Source organism: Salmo trutta, chromosome 9 (assembly GCF_901001165.1).
Source record: "Salmo trutta chromosome 9, fSalTru1.1, whole genome shotgun sequence".
Lineage (NCBI taxonomy): Eukaryota > Metazoa > Chordata > Actinopteri > Salmoniformes > Salmonidae > Salmo > Salmo trutta.
The window spans coordinates 42,442,742-42,464,060 of NC_042965.1; the positions used below are offsets into that span (position 1 = coordinate 42,442,742).

The following is a 21,319-nucleotide window of genomic DNA, read 5'->3' on the forward strand; positions in this document are numbered from 1 at the left end:
ATTTAATCAGCTAGCGAGCCATCTATTGAAGTACACGTTATGTGAGAGATAAAATCAATTGTTAGGTTATCAGACAATATTATGTGAAATACTACCCATCATGCACCCTTCAGTAAGAATGTATTTGCCTTCAAAAGTATGTCCTTTTTTTGATGATCTTCATCAGATGGCACTCATAGGACTTCATGTTACACAATACATGTATGTTTTGTTCGATAAAGTTCATATTTATATCCAAAAATCCCATTTTACATTGGCGCGTGATGTTCAGAAAATGTATTCCCACCAAACCTCCGGTGAATGAGCACATCAATTTACAAAAATACTCATCATAAACGTTGATCAAATTTACAACAGTTATTGAAAGAATTATAGATATACTTTTCCTTAATGCAACCGCTGTGTCAGATTTTAAAATAGCTTTATGGAGAAAACACATTTTTCAATATTCTGAGTACATAGCTCAACCATCAAAGCAAGCTATACAGATACCCGCCAAGTTCTGGGGTCAACTAAACTCAGAATTAGTATTATAAATATTCTCTTACCTTTCCTGATCTTCGTCAGAATGCACTCCCAGGACTCATACTTCCACATGAAATGTTATTTTTGTTAGAAATACTCCATATTTATGTCCAAATACCTCCGTTTTGTTCGTGCATTCAGATCACTATCCAAAGGCATAACACGCGAGCGTAAATCCAGACACGAAAAGTCAAATAGTTCCATTACTGTTTGTAGAAACATGTCAAACGTTGTTTACAATCAATCCTTAGGGTCTTTTTAACATAAAACGTCAATAATATTCCAACCGGACAATAGCGTATTCATTCCAGGAGAAAAAGAAGGAGCGGCTCGCCAAAAGTGCCTGCGCAGTAAACAACTCACTGGTCCACTCATTGACTGAGCTCCTATTTTCTGCCCAGTAACAGGAGAAGGATGAAACAGTTTCTAAAGGCTGTTGACAGCCAATGGAAGCCTTAGGAAGTGCAACGTGACCCCACAGACACTGTAGTTTTGAAAGGGATTCAAAAGAAGAACTACAATTCTCAGATTTCCCACTTCCTGGTTGGATTTTTCTCAGGTTTTTGCCTGCCATATGAGTTATGTTATACTCACAGACATCATTCAAACAGTTTTAGAAACTTCGGAGTGTTTTATATCCAAATGTACTAATAATATGCAAATATTTGACTCTGGGCACGCTTTTCATCCGAAAATGAAAATACTGCCCCCTATACCTTAAAAAGTTAACAAAGGGCTTTCCAAGAGTCCATTCTGTAGAGTGGAGAGAAAAGGGGGAAAGGTATTTATGGGGGGGTCATAAACCTCACCCAACAGGGCAACGCCATGACACCAGTTGGGGGACATTAAAGAGGACCTAGTACAGAACCCTGGGGGACACCAGTAGTGAGACTTTAAAGAGGACCTAGTACAGAGCCCTGGGGGACCCCAATAATGAGACAGAACATTTATCCATTCATTGTAACCTTATCGTAGGACACTCAGGAATCTTACCTCCCTCTCTCCTTTTCTTCCTCCCTCTTTCTACCATCCCTCTCTTTCTTGCTCTTTCCCCCACCCTCCCTCCCCCCCTACCTCTTCCCTCTCTTTATTAATTTCCTCCCTCCAGCTAACAGCCAGTCCCCAACCCTGCATATCAGTGGCTCTCTGCTGGTACCCATTGGAGGGACTAAACCCCTGGACTCAACCATACTCTCTGCCCAGGATCAAGACAGGTAGGAGACTGAATGAATTAATGTATTAATGAACGAATGCATTAATGAATTAAATTTGTGTGATTTGTGATATTTATCAAATGATTTTGATTTAATGTTGACCTGCCAGCCCCCCAGAGAGCTTGGTCTTCCAGCTGCTGCAGCCCCCTGCTACAGGCCGTATGGTTGTCCTAGAGGGGGGCAGGGAGATAGAGATGTCCCGAGACGACACCTTCTCCTGGGCACAGCTACAGAGCAGACAGGTTCGCTACACTCACGACAAGGACCAGGCCAAGTGAGTATACTGAGAAAGAAAGAAATGTCTCTCGGTGTCGATCTCATTATATATGTTTCTTTCTTTCTTTTTTCCTCTCTCTGTCTCTCTGTCTCTCTCTCTCTGTCTCTCTCTCTGTCTCTCTCTCTCTCTCTCTCTCTGTCTCTCTCTCTGTCTCCCTCTCCATTTATCTCACTGTCTCTCTCTCTCTCTCTCTCTCTTTTTCTCTCTCTGTCTCCCTCCATTTATCTGTCTCCCTCTGTCTCTCTGTCGCTCTCTCTCTCTGTTTCCCTCTGTCTCTCTGTCTCTCTCTCTGTCTCTCAATTCAATTCAAAGGGCTTTATTGGCATGGGAAACATATGTTTACATTGCCAAAGCAATGTCTCTCTCTCTCTCTCTCTGTCTGTCTCTCTGTCTCTCTCTCTGTCTCTCAATTCAATTCAATTCAAAGGGCTTTATTGGCATGGGAAACATATGTTTACATTGCCAAAGCAATGTCTCTCTCTCTCTCTCTCTCTCTCTCTGTCTCTCTCTCTGTCTCTCTCTCTGTCTCTCAATTCAATTCAAAGGGCTTTATTGGCATGGGAAACATATGTGTACATTGCCAAAGCAAGTGCAGTACTGTAGATAATAAACAAAAGTGAAATAAACAATGAACAGTAAACTTCAAAAGCTTCAAAAGAATGTCTCTCTCTCTCTCTCTCTACAGCTCTCTCTCTCTCCATCTCTCTCTACAGCTCTCTCTCTCTTGCTCTCTCGGTCTCTCTCTACAGCTCTTACAGCTCTCTCTCTCCGTCTCTCTCTCTCCGTCTCTCTCTCCATTCATCTCACTGTCTCTCTCTCTGTCTCTCTCTCTCCATTTATCTGTCTCTCTCTCTGTCTCTCTGTCGCTCTCTCTCTGTTTCCCTCTCCATTTATCTCTCTCTCTCTGACGCTCTCTCTCTCTCTATCTCTCTCTCTGTCTCTCTCTCTCTGTCTCTCTCTCTGTCTCTCAATTCAATTCAAAGGGCTTTATTGGCATGGGAAACATATGTGTACATTGCCAAAGCAAGTGCAGTACTGTAGATAATAAACAAAAGTGAAATAAACAATGAACAGTAAACTTCAAAAGCTTCAAAAGAATGTCTCTCTCTCTCTCTCTCTCTACAGCTCTCTCTCTCTCTCTCTCTTTCTACAGCTCTCTCTCTCGCTCTCTCGGTCTCTCTCTTTCTACAGCTTGAGCTCTCTCTCTCTCTCTGTCTCTCTCTCTCTACAGCTTGAGCTCTCTCTCTGTCTCTCTCTCTCTACAGCTTTAGCTCTCTCTCTGTCTCTCTCTCTCTACAGCTTTAGCTCTCTCTCTGTCTCTCTCTCTCTACAGCTTGAGCTCTCTCTCTGTCTCTCTCTCTCTACAGCTTGAGCTCTCTCTCCGTCTCTCTCTCTCTCTACAGCTTGAGCTCTCCATCTCTCTCTCTCTCTCTCACTACAGCTTGAGCTCTCTCTCCATCTCTCTCTCTCTCTCTCTCTCTACAGCTTGAGCTCTCTCTCCGTCGCTCTCTCTCAACAACTTGAGCTCTCCATCTCTCTCTCTCTCTCTACAGCTTGAGCTCTCTCTCCATCTCTCTCTCTCTCTCTCTACAGCTTGAGCTCTCTCTCCATCTCTCTCTCTCTCTACAGCTCTCTCTGTATCTTTCTGTCTCTAATGTGTGTACGTATTGTGTTGTTATGTTGTTCCAGGAGTGGACAGTTCACCCTGCGTGTAGCTGACCCCCAGCTCTTTTCCCAACCAGAGACCATTCAGGTCCAGGCAGTGTCCATGCAGGTACAATATACAACACACAACAACTGTATTGCACCTACAATACGTGCCTTGTTTGCCCAAATATGAACCCTGCCCTGCCTCGTTCATAAACACAGAGGAAGGTTAGCCTAGCCCTCCTCGCATGTTTCAGAGGGGATTTCTAAATGATTGTCGGATTGTAGGCACCCATAATCAGGTGCAACCAGCCGTATCCAATGAGGCTGTTTCACCCCGAGCTCTGCAGCTAGGCACGACTCCCCAGCCACAACATTACAGACTTCCCTCACTTCTCTGGCTGGTGTCATTCATTCTACCATATTTCCTATACCTTTAAAAATAAAACATATGTATTTATTTAAACTTAATTTAACTAGGCAAGTCAGTTTTAAGACCAGATTCTTATTTGCAATGACGGCCTATAGTGAATTACACAGACCAGAGCTCTCTGTGGCTGCATCCCAAGGTAACAGTATACATGATTTAACATGGTATTAAACCACTCTGCTCTGAAGGGGCCAACATGATACATGATTTAACATGGTATTAAACCACTCTGCTCTGAAGGGGCCAACATGATACATGATTTAACATGGTATTAAACCACTCTGGTCTGAAGGGGCCAACATGATACATGATTTAACATGGTATTAAACCACTCTGGTCTGAAGGGGCCAACATGATACATGATTTAACATGGTATTAAACCACTCTGCTCTGAAGGGGCCAACATGATACATGATTTAACATGGTATTAAACCACTCTGGTCTGAAGGGGCCAACATGATACATGATTTAACATGGTATTAAACCACTCTGGTCTGAAGGGGCCAACATGATACATGATTTAACATGGTATTAAACCACTCTGGTCTGAAGGGGCCAACATGATACATGATTTAACATGGTATTAAACCACTCTGGTCTGAAGGGGCCAACATGATACATGATTTAACATGGTATTAAACCACTCTGGTCTGAAGGGGCCAACATGATACATGATTTAACATGGTATTAAACCACTCTGCTCTGAAGGGGCCAACATGATACATGATTTAACATGGTATTAAACCACTCTGCTCTGAAGGGGCCAACATGATACATGATTTAACATGGTATTAAACCACTCTGCTCTGAAGGGGCCAACATGATACATGATTTAACATGGTATTAAACCACTCTGGTCTGAAGGGGCCAACATGATACATGATTTAACATGGTATTAAACCACTCTGGTCTGAAGGGGCCAACATGATACATGATTTAACATGGTATTAAACCACTCTGCTCTGAAGGGGCCAACATGATACATGATTTAACATGGTATTAAACCACTCTGGTCTGAAGGGGCCAACATGATACATGATTTAACATGGTATTAAACCACTCTGGTCTGAAGGGGCCAACATGATACATCATTTAACATGGTATTAAACCACTCTGGTCTGAAGGGGCCAACATGATACATGATTTAACATGGTATTAAACCACTCTGGTCTGAAGGGGCCAACATGATACATGATTTAACATGGTATTAAACCACTCTGGTCTGAAGGGGCCAACATGATACATGATTTAACATGGTATTAAACCACTCTGCTCTGAAGGGGCCAACATGATACATGATTTAACATGGTATTAAACCACTCTGCTCTGAAGGGGCCAACATGATACATGATTTAACATGGTATTAAACCACTCTGGTCTGAAGGGGCCAACATGATACATGATTTAACATGGTATTAAACCACTCTGGTCTGAAGGGGCCAACATGATACATGATTTAACATGGTATTAAACCACTCTGGTCTGAAGGGGCCAACATGATACATGATTTAACATGGTATTAAACCACTCTGCTCTGAAGGGGCCAACATGATACATGATTTAACATGGTATTAAACCACTCTGGTCTGAAGGGGCCAACATGATACATGATTTAACATGGTATTAAACCACTCTGGTCTGAAGGGGCCAACATGATACATGATTTAACATGGTATTAAACCACTCTGGTCTGAAGGGGCCAACATGATACATGATTTAACATGGTATTAAACCACTCTGGTCTGAAGGGGCCAACATGATACATGATTTAACATGGTATTAAACCACTCTGGTCTGAAGGGGCCAACATGATACATGATTTAACATGGTATTAAACCACTCTGGTCTGAAGGGGCCAACATGATACATGATTTAACATGGTATTAAACCACTCTGGTCTGAAGGGGCCAACATGATACATGATTTAACATGGTATTAAACCACTCTGCTCTGAAGGGGCCAACATGATACATGATTTAACATGGTATTAAACCACTCTGGTCTGAAGGGGCCAACATGATACATGATTTAACATGGTATTAAACCACTCTGCTCTGAAGGGGCCAACATGATACATGATTTAACATGGTATTAAACCACTCTGGTCTGAAGGGGCCAACATGATACATGATTTAACATGGTATTAAACCACTCTGGTCTGAAGGGGCCAACATGATACTGTCTACTTCCTTTGTGATGTATTCACTCCTTACCTCGTCCCCAGGCTATTACACACAGTATATACCAGGTTATAGTACACAGTATATACCAGGTTATAGTACACAGTATATACCAGGCTATTACACACAGTATATACCAGGCTATTACACACAGTATATGCCAGGCTATAGTACACAGTGTATATCAGGCTATAGTACACAGTATATACCAGGCTATTACACACAGTATATACCAGGTTATAGTACACAGTATATACCAGGCTATAGTACACAGTATATACCAGGCTATAGTACACAGTAAATACCAGGCTATAGTACACAGTCTATACCAGGCTATAGTACACAGTATATACCAGGCTATTACACACAGTATATACCAGGCTATTACACACAGTATATACCAGGCTATAGTACACAGTATATACCAGGTTATAGTACACAGTATATACCAGGCTATTACACACAGTATATACCAGGTTATAGTACACAGTATATACCAGGCTATAGTACACAGTATATACCAGGATATTACACACAGTATATACCAGGCTATAGTACACAGTATATACCAGGCTATAGTACACAGTATATACCAGGATATTACACACAGTATATGTCAGGCTATAGTACACAGTATATGCCAGACTGTAGTACACAGTATATACCAGGTTATAGTACACAGTATATACCAGGTTACAGTACACACTATATACCAGGCTATAGTACACAGTATATACCAGGCTATAGTACACAGTATATACCAGGCTATTACACACAGTATATACCAGGCTATAGTACACAGTATATACCAGGCTATAGTACACAGTATGTACCAGGCTATAGTACACAGTATATACCAGGATATTACACACAGTATATTCCAGGTTATAGTACACCGTATATACCAGGCTATATTACACAGTATATACCAGGCTATATTACACAGTATGTACCAGGCTATAGTACACAGTATATTCCAGGCTATTACACACAGTATATACCAGGCTATAGTACACAGTATATACCAGGCTATAGTACACATTATATTCCAGGCTATTACACACAGTATATACCAGGCTATAGTACACAGTATATACCAGGCTATAGTACACAGTATATACCAGGCTATAGTACACAGTATATACCAGGCTATAGTACACAGTATATACCAGGCTATAGTACACAGTATATACCAGGCTATAGTACACAGTATATACCAGGCTATAGTACACAGTATATACCAGGCTATAGTACACAGTATATACCAGGCTATAGTACACAGTATATACCAGGCTATAGTACACAGTATATACCAGGCTATTACAGACAGCATATAACATCAGTGGTGGAAAAAGTACCCAATTGTCATACTTGAGTAAAAGTAAAGATAGGTTAATAGAAAATGACTCAAGTAAAAGTGAAAGTCACACAGTAAACTATTACTTGAGTAGAAGTCTAAAAGTATTTGGTTTAAAGTATACTTAACCTTCAAAAGTAAAAGTATAAATCATTTCAAATTCCTTAATTTAAAAATCAAATCAAACATTGTGTTGGTCACATTGTCACGGTTGTCGTTGGTGAATGAGGACCAAAATGCAGCAGGTACGTGTATGCTCATATTTAGATTTATTCACTTATAAAAACAACTGAATACAAAATAACAAAACCACTAGAACAAACGAACAACAAAACAGTCTGGCAAAGCCTAGGGCTGAACACAGAACAATCACCCACAAATCACAAACACAAACACACCCTTATATATGAGACTCTCAATCAAAGGCATATAGACAACACCTGCCTTCAACTGAGAGTCCCAATCCCAATTAACCAACATAGAAACACACTCACCAGACTAGACATAGAAATACATAAACAGACTATAAACCAAAACCCCGGAAATACTAAATCAAACACCCTTAATCAAACACACCACCCTGAACCACATAAAACAAATACCCTCTGTCACGCCCTGACCAAACTACAAAACAATTAACCTTATATACTGGCCAGGACGTGACACACATACACATGGTTAGCCGACAGTGCAGTAATATCTAACAAGTAATCTAACAATTTGTCCTTCCTGTGACTTCGGGTGCTGTAGGTGTCCTGGAGAGCAGGTAGTTTGCCCCCGGTGATGCGTTGTGCAGACCACACCACCTTCTGGAGAGCCTTGCGGTTGAGGGAGGTGCAGTTGCCGTACCAGGCTGTGATACAGCCCGACAGGATGCTCTCAATTGTGCATCTGTAAAAGTTTGTCAGGGTTTTAGGTGACAAGCCAAATTTCTTCAGCCTCCTGAGGTTGAAGATGCGCTTTGCGCCTTCTTCACCACACTGTCTGTGTGGGTGAACCATTTCAGTTTGTCTGTGATGTGTACGCCCAGGAACTTAAAACTTCTGTCCCTTTGATGTAGATGGGGGGGTGCTCTCTCTGCTGTTTCCTGAAGTCGACGATCATCTCCTTTGTTTTGTTGACATTGAGTGAGAGGTTATTTTCCTGACACCACACTCCGAGAGCCCTCACCTCCTCCCTGTAGGCCGTCTCGTCGTTGTTGGTAATCAAGCCTACCACTGTAGTGTCGTCTGCAAACTTGATGATTCAGTTGGAGGCCACGCAGTCATGGGTGAACAGGGAGTACAGGACGAGGCTGAGCACGCACCCTTGTGGGGCCACAGTGTTGAGGGTCAGCGAAGTGGAGATGTTGTTTCCTACCTTCACCACCTGGGGGCGGCCTGTCAGAAAGTCCAGGACCCAATTGCACAGGGCAGGGTTGAGACCCAGGGCCTCCAGCTTGATGATGAGCTTGGGGGGTACTATGGTGTTGAAGGCTGATCTGTAGTCGATGAACAGCATTCTTACATAGGCATTCCTCTTGTCCAGATGGGATAGGGCAGTGTGCAGTGTGATGACGATTGCAAACTAGACGACACAATTGTCTTGTTTTTGAAATGTACGGATAGACAGGGGCACACTCCAGTATTCAGACATCATTGACAAACAAAGCATGTGTGTTTAGTGAGTCCTCCAGATCAGAGGCAGTAGGGATGACCAGGGGTGTTCTGTTGATAAGTGTGTGAATTGGACTATTTTCCTGTCTTGCTAAGCACTCAAAATGTAACGAGTACTTTTGGGTGTCAAGGAAAATGTATGGAGTAAAAAGCACAATATTTTCTAAAGGAATGTAGTAAAGTAAAAGTAGTCCAAAATATAAATAGTAAAGTACAGATACCCCCAAAAACTATTTAAGTAGTACTTTAAAGTATTTTTACTTAAGTACTTTACATCACTGTGTATCAGGCTATTGCACACAGCGCATAAAAGGCTGGTACATTATCAATTTAAATTTTGCCCCCAGTGGGAGTGTGTAACGGTTGTCAAAAGGAGTAGACCAAAGCACAGCGTGGTAAGTGTTCATCTTGATATTTTATTTAAATCAGAACACTTAAACAAAATAATAAACAAAGGTATACGACCGTCACGTCTTGCAGGCTTACCGAGCAGTACAAAAATAAGATCCCACAACTCAAGGAGGGAAAAGGGCTGCCTAAGTATGGTTCCCAATCAGCGACAACGATAGACAGCTGCCTCTGATTGGAAACCATACCTGGCCAAAACATAGAAATATAAACCATAGAATTGCCCACACCACACCCTGACCTAACAAAATAGAGAAATAAACCATCTCTCTCAGGTCAGGGTGTGACAGAGTGACCTTACTGAGTAAAGTATCTGCCTTAAGTTAAAGGTCCAATTCAGCCGTTTTTATCTCAATATCAAATCATTTATTGGTAAGAAGTGGATACCTTACTGTGATTGTTTTCAATTGAAATGGTCTAAAAGGAACAAAAATAACTTCTTAGCCAAAGAACAATTTCACAAGCAATAATTTTTCTGGGGGTGGTCTGGGTGAGGAGCCTAATGGGAGGAGCCAATGGGAGGACACAAATGGGAGGAGCCAAATGGGAGGAGCCTAATGGGAGGGATATGTAACCTGAAAACAAGAGAGGTTTGAAAATCTCTTTGTCTATTAACTTATACCATAATCTGTTGTGGACAGCATTCGTTCCGGTGCTTTGGACCAATCAAAATTTCAGGAAGGGGTACATTTGGTCCATAGACTTGCCTGTAACTTGCAAAGAGGTGGAGATCTTTGTTCTGGGTCCGATCCTCAATCTATCTCTTCTCTTAACACGTATGGGCCCAGAACTTAATCAAATTTAATAAAACTTAATCGTACTGGGTTAACTGAGATTATGAAATTCAAAACTTCATCCCACCGAAACAAAACAGTCTTAACAAAACAGCTCTTACACTAAAAAGGGCATTCACAATTTCATAGTATAATTCCAACCTCATAGTGTGAAAATATATATAAAACACAGGAAAAGCTCGTTTTTGGACTGCACTAAGCCTTTAAATGTAGAGAATCCCAGTACTGCGAGGCATGGATCTGTTGTTGTGGTATGCTATCGTACGGGGGGAGGGTGAGGGGGGAATGTGCTGTGGGAGATGATTGGTTGGACGATTAGGTCAATGCCTATGCGTCGTGAGTTTTCTCCCTGTCTTTCTGTATCGGCTAACGAAGGCCAAGTTTGGCACGTTGGTCCACCAGAAGAGAGAGGAAATGGGATTAATTCACTCCCGACAAATGTTTGGCAGTTTGGCAGAGGCCAATTTAAACAAGTCACTGCTGTTGGAGTTAATGCCTTATTTTATATGTGCCTGACTTTACCTTACACATAGATGCAGCACTGTGAGAAACGTTTCATATAACTCACCTCCTACTAGGTGGTCTTCCGCTCTGACGCTCACTCACTAAATGAGGAGGGAGATCACTACTTAAACGCTGTTGTCATCGTGTAACAGCTCAGGTAGCCTTTGCTTAAGTAGGGATAATAGCTTAACCTTGTGTTCTGTTATATCAACACCCAGGCTGACAGCTGACAGAGGATAGGCCATGTTTCACCACTCTGGAAATATTTACTTTTTCATTTGAGTAATTTAGCAGACACTTATCCAGTGGGACTTAACAGTCAGTGCAATCAACGAAGTTTACTATGGGAAAACGACCACATATCACTGTCATTTCAAGTATAGCCTTCTTTGAATGTCAGACAGATAGTGATCAGAAGAATGTGTTCTCATAACAGTAGGGGCCTCTCTGAGATAGTTCAGCCATCACTCTGGTTTCACCATCTCCAATATAGTGTCGAAATGTTGGCCCTTGTTTTAGAATCGGGGCCAGTTCTGTTGCTGGTGGTGTTCTGCCGTTCCTTATCTAGTTCAGTTATACAGTTGAGTACGACAGAGACGGAGTTGACCTCTTCTCTACCTAATTCTGGTTAAATGTTGTTGTTTTTTTTGTTCAGCCCCTCTCCCATTTCAACTATCAAGTCCAGAAATGTGTTTACTCCTGCGTTAGGGACAATTTATTTGTTATCTAAAAGAACAATAAGTAACACTTTCTAAAAGTCTAAATCAGTGAATTGTAACTCCCCTGTCACACAGCCCCCACAGATTCTTACCAACAATCCTTTGCTGGTGGACGGAGGGGAGACGGCGGTCATCTCCAAGGCCGTGCTTCAGATCGACGACCCAGACAACCCTCAGGTGTCTGTCTGTCTGTCTGTCTGTCTGTCTGTCTGTCTGTCTGTCTGTCTGTCTGTCTGTCTGTCTGTCTGTCTGTCTGTCTGTCTGTCTGTCTGTCTGTCTGTCTGTCTGTCTGTCTGTCTGTCTGTCTGTCTGTCTGTGTGTGTGTGTGTGTGTGTATGTCTGTCTGTGTGTGTGTGTGTGTGTGTGTGTGTGTATGTGCATGTATATCTGTCTGTCTGTCTGTGTGTGTGTGTGTGTGTGTGTGTGTGTGTGTGTGTGTGTGTGTGTGTGTGTGTGTGTGTGTGTATGTGCATGTATATCTGTCTGTGTGTGTGTGTGTGTGTGTATGTGTGTGTGTGTGTGTGTGTGCTTGTATATCTGTCTGTCTGTGTGTGTGTGTGTGTGTGTGTGTGTGTGTGTGTGTGTGTGTGTGTGTGTGTGTGTGTGTGTGTGTGTGTGTGTGTGTGTGTGTGTGTGTGTGTGTGTGTGTGTGTATGTGCATGTATATCTGTCCGTCTGTGTGTGTGTGTGTGTATCTAAACATCCCCTTGTGTGTGCCTCTTCCTCGCAGGATGTCCTGGTCATGGTTCTGGACCCGCCCCAACATGGCCGCCTAACCCGTCTCAATGGCGACCTGGCGCTAAGCCAGTTCAAGATGGAGGAGTTGTCACGGGAACAGGTGCAGTATGTCCATGATGGGTCGCCAGGGCAACGGGACAGGATGCTGCTACAGGTCAACGATGGAAACAGCTACCAGAACATTCTAATGCAGATCACCATTACTCAGAAGGTAGGAGGGAGGGAGGGAGGGAGGGAGGGAGGAAAGAAAGAGAAAGAAAGAGAGAAAGAGAGAAAGAGAGAAAGAAAGAAAGGTCATATCATGTTGAATGCTGTTTCGCGTGAGTGGAACAAAGTTATGTAACACCCAATGCCCCTGTGTGAAAAAGTAATCGCCACCTTACACTCAATAACTGGTTGTTCCACCTTTAGCTGCAATGACTCCAACCAAATGCTTCCTGTAGTAGTTGATCAGTCTCTCACGTTGCTGTGGAGGAATTTTGACCCGCTCTTCCATGCAGAACTGCTGGAACCGAGCAACATTTATGGGTTTTCAAGCATGAACTGCTCATTTCAGGTCCTGCCACAACATCTCAATTGGGATTAGGTCCGGACTTTGACAAGGCCATTCTAAAACTTCAAATGTGTTGCTTTTTAGCCTATTTCCTGTAGACTTGATTGTGTGTTTTGGATCATTGTATTGCCGCATGTCCCAGCTCCGCTTCAGCTTCAGTTCACAGACTGATGGTCTGACATTCTCCTGTAGAATTCTCTGAAACAGAGCAGAATTCATGGTTTCGTTCTATTAAGGCAACTAGTCCCGGTCCTTAGGCAGCAAGGCATCCCCCAAAACCATCTCCAAATCATCCAAACCTAACCTGGGGCAGTTGTGGGATGTGATAAATCCCAAATGAACACAACAACTCAATGATACAACAGATGAGAACGTTTAGATTAAAATGTTGATCAACTAGTAGGCTATTTCTTCACATTATAAGCGCAGCAATTGGTACACGGCTGTAGGCTATAAGCGCGAATGTTCCAAAATGCAACCAATTAGAGGTAAAAAACACTGTTCTCTAAAGTGACCACCAATGTGATTATAATGCTTTCTTCTAAAGGTGCATTTTTTAAAGTGAAAATGATCTTCCCCAAACATGAAACTCACTCACCGCCTATGTATGCCAGATAGACTCTACATCGGTTGGTAAAGCGAATTAATGTGCTTCATTTTAAGAAGTTATTTGGCCATTTTTTTTTTTTTTTTGTGATACACCTATATGTTTTGCTAAGGTTTTGTATCACACTTCATATAGCCTAGACCATACACCTATATGTTTTGCTAAGGTTTGTAGGGTCTAGGCTATATGAAGTGTGATACAAAACCTTAGCAAAACATATAGGTGTATGGTCTAGGCTATATGAAGTGTGCGACTATGATTTGAAAAAGTCGCAGAACAACAACAATAAAAAAGGCATGAGCTGTTTCTTTTGCCTTCCTGCATACGTGTCATTCAGTGATAGGCCAATATTGTCACCCATCAGACTATTCTCCAATGAATGCTGTCTTTACATATACTAAATAATATACAGTATTTTATACATTGTAGAATAACAGTGAAGGAATCAAAATTATTAAATAACACGTATGGAATCATGTAGTAACCAAAAAAAAGTGTTTATTTACATTTTAGTCATTTAGCAGACGCTCTTATCCAGAGCAACTTACAGTAGTGAATGCATACATTTCATACATTTTTTTTCCTGTGCTGGCCCCCCGTGGGAATTGAACCCACAACCCTGGCGTTTCAAACACCACGCTCTACCAACTGAGCTACAGGGAAGGCCATATATTATATTTTATTTTAGATATGTCTAATATTTGCGATTCTTCAAAGTAGCCAGCCTTCGTCTTGATGACAGATTTGCACACTCTTGGTATAAAATAGTAATTATATAGTTAAAAATAAAGAAAAACCCTTGAATGAGCAGGTGTATGCAAACTTTTGACTGGCACTGTATGTGTGAAATTAGTTTTTGATTTAGAGTGGAGCATTATCAGGGACTTGGAAATAAAATACATGTCATCTATGCACTTAAATAGCGAATGGAAGATGATTTTCCAGCGATTCATTTTAATGTCAGCCAGGTAGGCTATACTCCTGTTGTAAAGAGAAGTAATGTTCTTAATATTAGGAAAGTTGAGAAATAAATATAGTAGGCCTAGCCTATGTTCACCTAGGCGCACACACACACACACACACACACACACACACACACACACACACACACACACACACACACACACACACACACACACACACACACACACACACACCCCTCTCCTCTCCTCTTTTCCCTCTTCCCTTCTTCTCTGCTTCTCTTATTTTCTTCTCCTTCACTCTGTAAATCATTACACTCCTTCCATCCCTTTCTCCCTCACATACATCACATATTCACTGGTTGTAAAAACCTGATTCTGCTGTCTGTCAAGCAGTGTACTGGTACATGACTGAAGATAGACACTAGATATAATGCTGCGAGAACGTCCTTGACTTAAGTTGAAGATTTATAATGCACTTTATTATTTTTTTTAAAGTGTCTATTCAATCACTCTTTCTCTCCTCGCTCCCTTCCCTTCATCTGCTGATGTGATAGAACTAGGCAGCTGTAAGCATAGCGTCCTCCATGTTTTTTTTTTTTAGATCTGTGTAGACAACGGAGAGGTTACCAAGTGAACCACTGTAGACTTTTTTGAGATGGACCCCTTGCAGCAGCAGACTCAGAGTACAGTTGGTCGATCTCTCGAAATACTGCCATCATCAAAAGCGCTCTCTCTCCAACTGTTCCCCACCCGACCCAGTCGGCATCGGTGCCAAGCCTTGTCAAGCCTTGTCCTAGCCGGGGTACAAAGGAGCTCCTGAGAGACGGATCATGGAGAGAGCTGGAGAGTAATTAGTCTTTAATGAGACGGTGATGGATGACTTTCCCCCTCAGAGGGCTAAGCACTCTGGGTTCATCCCAAATGGCACCCTATCCTCGACTATGGGCCCCGGTCAAAAGTAGTGAGTGTACAAAACATTAGCAACACCTTCCTAATATTGAGTTGCCCTCAGAACAGCCTCAATTCATCAGGACATGGACTCTACAAGGTGTCGAAAGTGTTCTACAAGGATGCTGGCCCATGTTGACTCCAATGCTTCACACAGTTGTGTCAAGTTGGCTGGATGTCCTTTGGGTGGTGGACCCTTCTTGATACACACAGGAAACTGTTGAGTGTGAAAAACCCAGTAGCGTTGTGGTTCTTGATACTCTCAAACCGGTGCGCCTGGTACCTACCACCAAACCCCGTTCAAAGGCACTTAAATATTTTGTCTTGCCCATTCACCCTCTGAATGGCACACATATACAATCCATGTCTCAATTGTCTCAAGGCTTGAAAATCCTTCTTAAACCTGTCTCTTCCCCTTTACTGATTGAAGTGGATTTAACATGTGACATCACATAAGGGATCAGTTTTGTTTTTGGTTTAGTACACTCAGTGTATAGGGAATAGGGTGCCATTTGGTATGCAGGCTGAGTTCTCTCTTTGGTCAGCGTTGCTCTCTGTCTGTCTCTCTGTCTGTCTCTCTGTCTGTCTCTCTGTTGCTACTAAGAGGAACAACAGCTCTCTGTCTGTCTCTCTGTCTGTCTCTCTGTCTGTCTCTGTTGCTGCTGACAGCTGACTCTGGGCTTTTCATACTGCTGCTATGCTGTTGTGAATCACACGGCTGGCCTGAGAACACCTGGGCTGGGTTATTAACTCAATTAAGAGGAAAAATGCACACCTGAATTAGTGAGGACGGTGCATGTTGGTTGGCAGGATGAGACAACTTCCTGCTCTGATACAAATAATTCATCAGAAGTCCCCATGGGTTGGGCATCAGGCTGAATAACTGATTTGAGTTACAGTACTTTCAAACAATATCTGCCATTGAAAATAAATAATAATAGTTACATATCTTGTGTTTTTACAGCTTACCCAGGCTCCTCATGTTCTGTCGGTGCCCGTCACGTGGGTGAGAGAGGGAGGCATGGTACAACTGGGGAAGAGGTATCTGAGGACAGAGTATCAGGGTTCCAGTGATGACCAGATCATTTACACCATAGTGAGCTCTAAAGGAAGCCCCAAATACGGTATGATACATGGCCTTACCCCCCAAACCTGTTCCTGTTTCTGCTTACTCACACTGTTAAGTTGGTAATGATGTTAGTTTGTCTTTCTGACTCTCCCTTACCTCCCACACCGCTCTCAAAACCCTAATGAACTAATTACCCTCTCTTTCTCCCTTCCTGATTTACTCTCCCTTACCTTCTCTCTCTCTCTCCCTTCCTGATTCTCTCTCCCCTCTCCCTTACCTTCTCTTTCTCTCCCTTCCTGATTCTCTCTCCCCTCTCCCTTACCTTCTCTCTCTCTCTCCCTTCCTGATTCTCTCTCCCCTCTCCCTTACCTTCTCTCTCTCTCTCCCTTCCTGATTCTCTCTCCCCTCTCCCTTACCTTCTCTCTCTCTCTCCCTTCCTTATTCTCTCTCCCCTCTCCCTTACCTTCTCTCTCTCTCTCCCTTCCTGATTCTCTCTCCCCTCTCCCTTATCTTCTCTCAATTCAATTCAATTCAAGGGGCTTTATTGGCATGGGGAAACATATGTTAACATTGCCAAAGCAATTGAAGTAAAGAATATAGAAAAGTGAAATAAACAATAAAATGAACAGTAAACATTACACTCACAGAAGTTTCAAAAGAATAAAGACATTACAAATGTCATATTATGTCTATATACAGTGTTGTAACGATGTACAAATGGTTAAAGTACAAAATGTAAAATAAATAAACATAAATATGGGTTGTATTTACAATGGTGTTTGTTCTTCACTGGTTGACCTTTTCTTGTGGCAACAGGTCACAAATCTTGCTGCTGTGATGGTACACTGTGGTATTTCACCCAGTAGATATGGGAGTTTATCAAAATTGGGTTTGTTTTCAAATTCTTTGTGGATCTGTGTAATCTGAGGGAAATATGTGTCTCTAATATTGTCATACATTGGGCAGGAGGTTAGGAAGTGCAGCTCAGTTTCCACCTCATTTTGTGGGCAGTGTGCACATAGCCTGTCTTCTCTTGAGAGCCAGGTCTGCCTGCGGCGGGCTTTTTCAATAGCAAGGCTATGCTTACTGAGTCTGTACATAGTCAAAGCTTTCCTTCCGTTTGGGTCAGTCACAGTGGTCAGGTATTCTGTCACTGTTTACTCTCTGTTTAGGGCTAAATAGCATTCTAGTTTGCTCAGTTTTTTTTATTCATTATTTCCAATGTGTCAAGTAATTATCCTTTTGTTTTCTCATGATTTGGTTGGGTCTAATTGTGTTGCTGTTCTGGGGCTGTGGGGTCTGTTTGTGTTTGTGGGGTCTGTTTGTGTTTGTGAACAGAGCCCCAGGACCAGCTTGCTTAGGGGACTCTGCTCCAAGCTCATCTCTCTGTATGTGATGGCTTTGTTATGGAAGGTTTGGGAATCGCTTCCTTTTAGGTGGTTGTAGAATTGAATGGCTCTTTTCTGTATTTTGATAATTAGCGGGTATCGGCATAATTCTGCTCTGTATGCATTATTTGGTGTTCTACGTTGTACACAGAGGACATTTTTGCAGAATTCTGCATTCAGAGTCTCAATTTGGTGTTTGTCCCATTTTGTGACTTCTTGGTTGGTGAGCAGAACCCAGACCTCACAACCATAAAGGGCAATGGGTTCTATAACTGATTCAAGTATTTTTTGCCAGATCCTAATTGTTATATCGAATTTTATGTTCCTTTTGATGGCATAGAAGGCCCTTCTTGCCGTGTCTCTCAGATTGTTCACAGCTTTGTGGAAGTTACCTGTGGCGCTGATGTTTAGGCCGAGGTATATATAGTTTTTTGTGTGCTCTAGGGCAACAGTGTCTAGATGGAATTTGTATTTGTGGTCCTGGCAACTGGACCTTTTTTGGAACACTATTATTTTGGTCTTACTGAGATTTACTGTCAGGGCCCAGGTCTGGCAGAATCTGCGCAGAAAATCTAGGTGCTGCTGTAGGCCCTCCTTGGTTGGTGACAGAAGCACCAGATCATCAGTAGACATTTGACTTCAGATCCTAGTAGGTGAGGGCCGGGTGCTGCAGACTGTTCTAGTGCCCTCGCCAATTCGTTGATATATATGTTGAAGAGGGTGGGGCTTAAGCTGCATCCCTGTCTCACACCACGGCCATGTGGGAAGAAATGTGTTTTTTGCCTATTTTAACCGCACACTTGTTGTTTGTGTACATGTAATTTATAATGTCGTATGTTTTTCCCCCAACACCACTTTCCATTCATTTGTATAGCAGACCCTCATGCCAAATTGAGTCGAAGGCTTTTTTGAAATCTTCAAAGCATAAGAACTTTGCCTTTGTTTTGATTTGTTTGTTTGTCAATTAGGGTGTCAGTCCTTGGTTCCAAATATTGGGGAAGATGCCAGAGCTAAGGATGATGTTAGAGTTTTAGTATAGCCAACTGGAATTTGTTGTCTGTATATTTTATCATTTCAGTGAGGATACCATCAACACTACAGGCCTTTTTGGGTTGGAGGGTTTGTATTTTGTCCTGTAGTTCATTCAATGTAATTGGAGAATCCAGTGGTTTCTGGTAGTCTTTAATAGTTGATTCTAAGATTTGTATTTGATCATGTATATGTTTTTGCTGTTTGTTCTTTGTTATAGAGCCAAAAAGATTGGAGAAGTGGTTTACCCATACATCTCCATTTTGGATAGATAATTCTTTGTGTTGTTGTTTGTTTAGTGTTTTCCAATTTCCCCAGAAGTGGTTAGAGTCTATGGATTCTTCAGTTACATTGAGCTGATTTCTAAACATGCTTTTCCTTCTTAGTCTGTAGTGTATTTCTGTATTGTTTTAGTGATTCACCATAGTGAAGGCGTAGGCTCAGGTTTTCTGGGTCTCTGTTTTTGGTTGGACAGGTTTCTCAATTTCTTTCTTAGAGTTTTGCATTCTTCTTCAAACCATTTGTCATTGTTGTTCATTTTCTTCAGTTTTCTATTTGAGATTTTTTAGATTTTATAGGGAAGCTGAGAGGTCAAATAGAGTGTTTAGGTTTTCTACTGCCAAGTTTACACCTTTACTATGACAGTGGAACGTTTTGTCTAGGAAGTTGTCTAAAAGGGATTGAATTTGTTGTTGCTTAATTGTTTTTTGATACGTTTCCAAACTACATTCCTTCCATCTATAGCATTTCTTAATATTACTCAGTTCCTTTGGCCTTTTTTTACCTCATGATTGAGTATTGCTCTGTTCAAGTAGACTGTGATTTTGCTCTGGTCTGATAGGGGTGTCAGTGGACTGACTGTGGAAGCTCTGAGACACTCTGGGTTGAGGTCAGTGATAAAGTAGTCTACAGTACTACTGCCAGGAGATGAGCTATAGGTGTACCTACCATAGGAGTCCCCTCGAAGCCTACCATTGACTATATACATACCCAGCGTGCAACAGAGTTGCTGGAGTTGTGACCTGTTTTTGTCGGTTATGTTGTCGTAGTTGTGTCTAGGGGGGTGTATGGGGGAGGGAATGCTGTCACCAGGCAGGTGTTTGTCCCCCTGTGTGCTGAGGGTGTCACGTTCTTGTCCGGTTCTGGCATTTATGTCGCCACAGACAAGTACATGTCCCTGGGCCTGGAAATAATTGATTTCCCCCTCCAGGATGGAGAAGCTATCTTCATTAAAGTATGGGGATTCTAGTGGGGACATATAGGTAGCACACAGGAGGACATTTTTCTCTGTTAAGATCATTTCCTTTTGAATTTTTTGCCAAATGTAAAATGTTCCTGTTTTGATTAGTTTAATGGTGTCTCTCTCTCTCCCTTCCTGATTCTCTCCCCCATCTATCCCCTCCCTCTTCTCTATTCCTCCCTCTCCTCCCACCAGGTGAAGTGCTGTTGGTGCCAATGCCAGCCGACGGTCCGTTGGAAGGTTGGCAGCCCTCGCCTGACGACAGGAGCTCTACCCCCACCTCCTCCTTCACTCAGCAGGATGTGAATGAGGGCACTGTGTGGTACAAACACTTTGGCACCGCCGGCTTGACGGAAGGAGACACCTTCCTGTTCCAGGTGAGTGGTGGTTGTGTGCCCATTGTCCACCTACCCATCCACCTGTCTGCCAAGCTGGCCTGTCTGCCTGCCCGCCTCAGGCTCACTGGGTATAAGCTCACAAACAATCTTTCCACGGTCCGTTTTGCTTTCCTCCTGCATGCTCTTTTCTTTCTTCCTGTCTTCTATGGCTTTTTTTGAACTCTGTTACTTTCTTATTTCTATCTCTCTCCTCTTCTCCTCTCCGTATCCCTCTCTCCTTCTCTCTTCTCTCTTCTTCTCTGCATATCCCTCTCTCCTTCTCTCTTCTCTTCTCCTCTGCATATCCCCCTCCTTCTCTCTTCTCCTCTTCTCTTCTCCTCTGCATATCCCTCTCTCCTTCTCTCTTCTCCTCTTCTCTTCTCCTCTGCATATCCCTCTCTCCTTCTCTCTTCTCCTCTTCTCCTCTGCATATCCCTCTCTCCTTCTCTCTTCTCCTCTTCTCCTCTGCATATCCCTCTCTCCTTCTCTCTTCTCCTCTTCTCCTCTGCATATCCCTCTCTCCTTCTCTCTTCTCCTCTGCATATCCCTCTCTCCTTCTCTCTTCTCCTCTTCTCCTCTGCATATCCCTCTCTCCTTCTCTCTTCTCTTCTCCTCTGCATATCCCTCTCTCCTTCTCTCTTCTTCTCTTATTATCTTCTCCTCTGCATATCCCTTTCTACTTCCAACTTCTTACTTCCGTGCTGTCCGTCTCCATTCCTTTTCCCTCATTGGATCTC

The 21,319-nt window shown here is 42.5% G+C and overlaps 1 protein-coding gene and 1 non-coding gene across 2 annotated transcripts in view; one reads left to right on the forward strand and one right to left on the reverse strand.

The window, feature by feature from the left end:
• LOC115199674 (extracellular matrix protein FRAS1) overlaps positions 1–21,319 on the forward strand; it is a 151,813-nt gene that overhangs the window by 83,809 nt on the left and 46,685 nt on the right. Inside the window, exons 22-28 of the mRNA XM_029761980.1 lie at positions 1,634–1,739; positions 1,849–2,013; positions 3,706–3,790; positions 11,786–11,887; positions 12,441–12,659; positions 16,444–16,603; positions 20,401–20,582. Of these exons, the coding sequence (XP_029617840.1) occupies positions 1,634–1,739; positions 1,849–2,013; positions 3,706–3,790; positions 11,786–11,887; positions 12,441–12,659; positions 16,444–16,603; positions 20,401–20,582 (1,019 nt within the window). The remainder of the gene's footprint in view (positions 1–1,633; positions 1,740–1,848; positions 2,014–3,705; positions 3,791–11,785; positions 11,888–12,440; positions 12,660–16,443; positions 16,604–20,400; positions 20,583–21,319) is intronic.
• On the reverse strand, positions 14,199–14,274 carry trnas-uga (transfer RNA serine (anticodon UGA)). The gene has a single exon. It is a non-coding gene; the product is annotated as a tRNA-Ser (tRNA).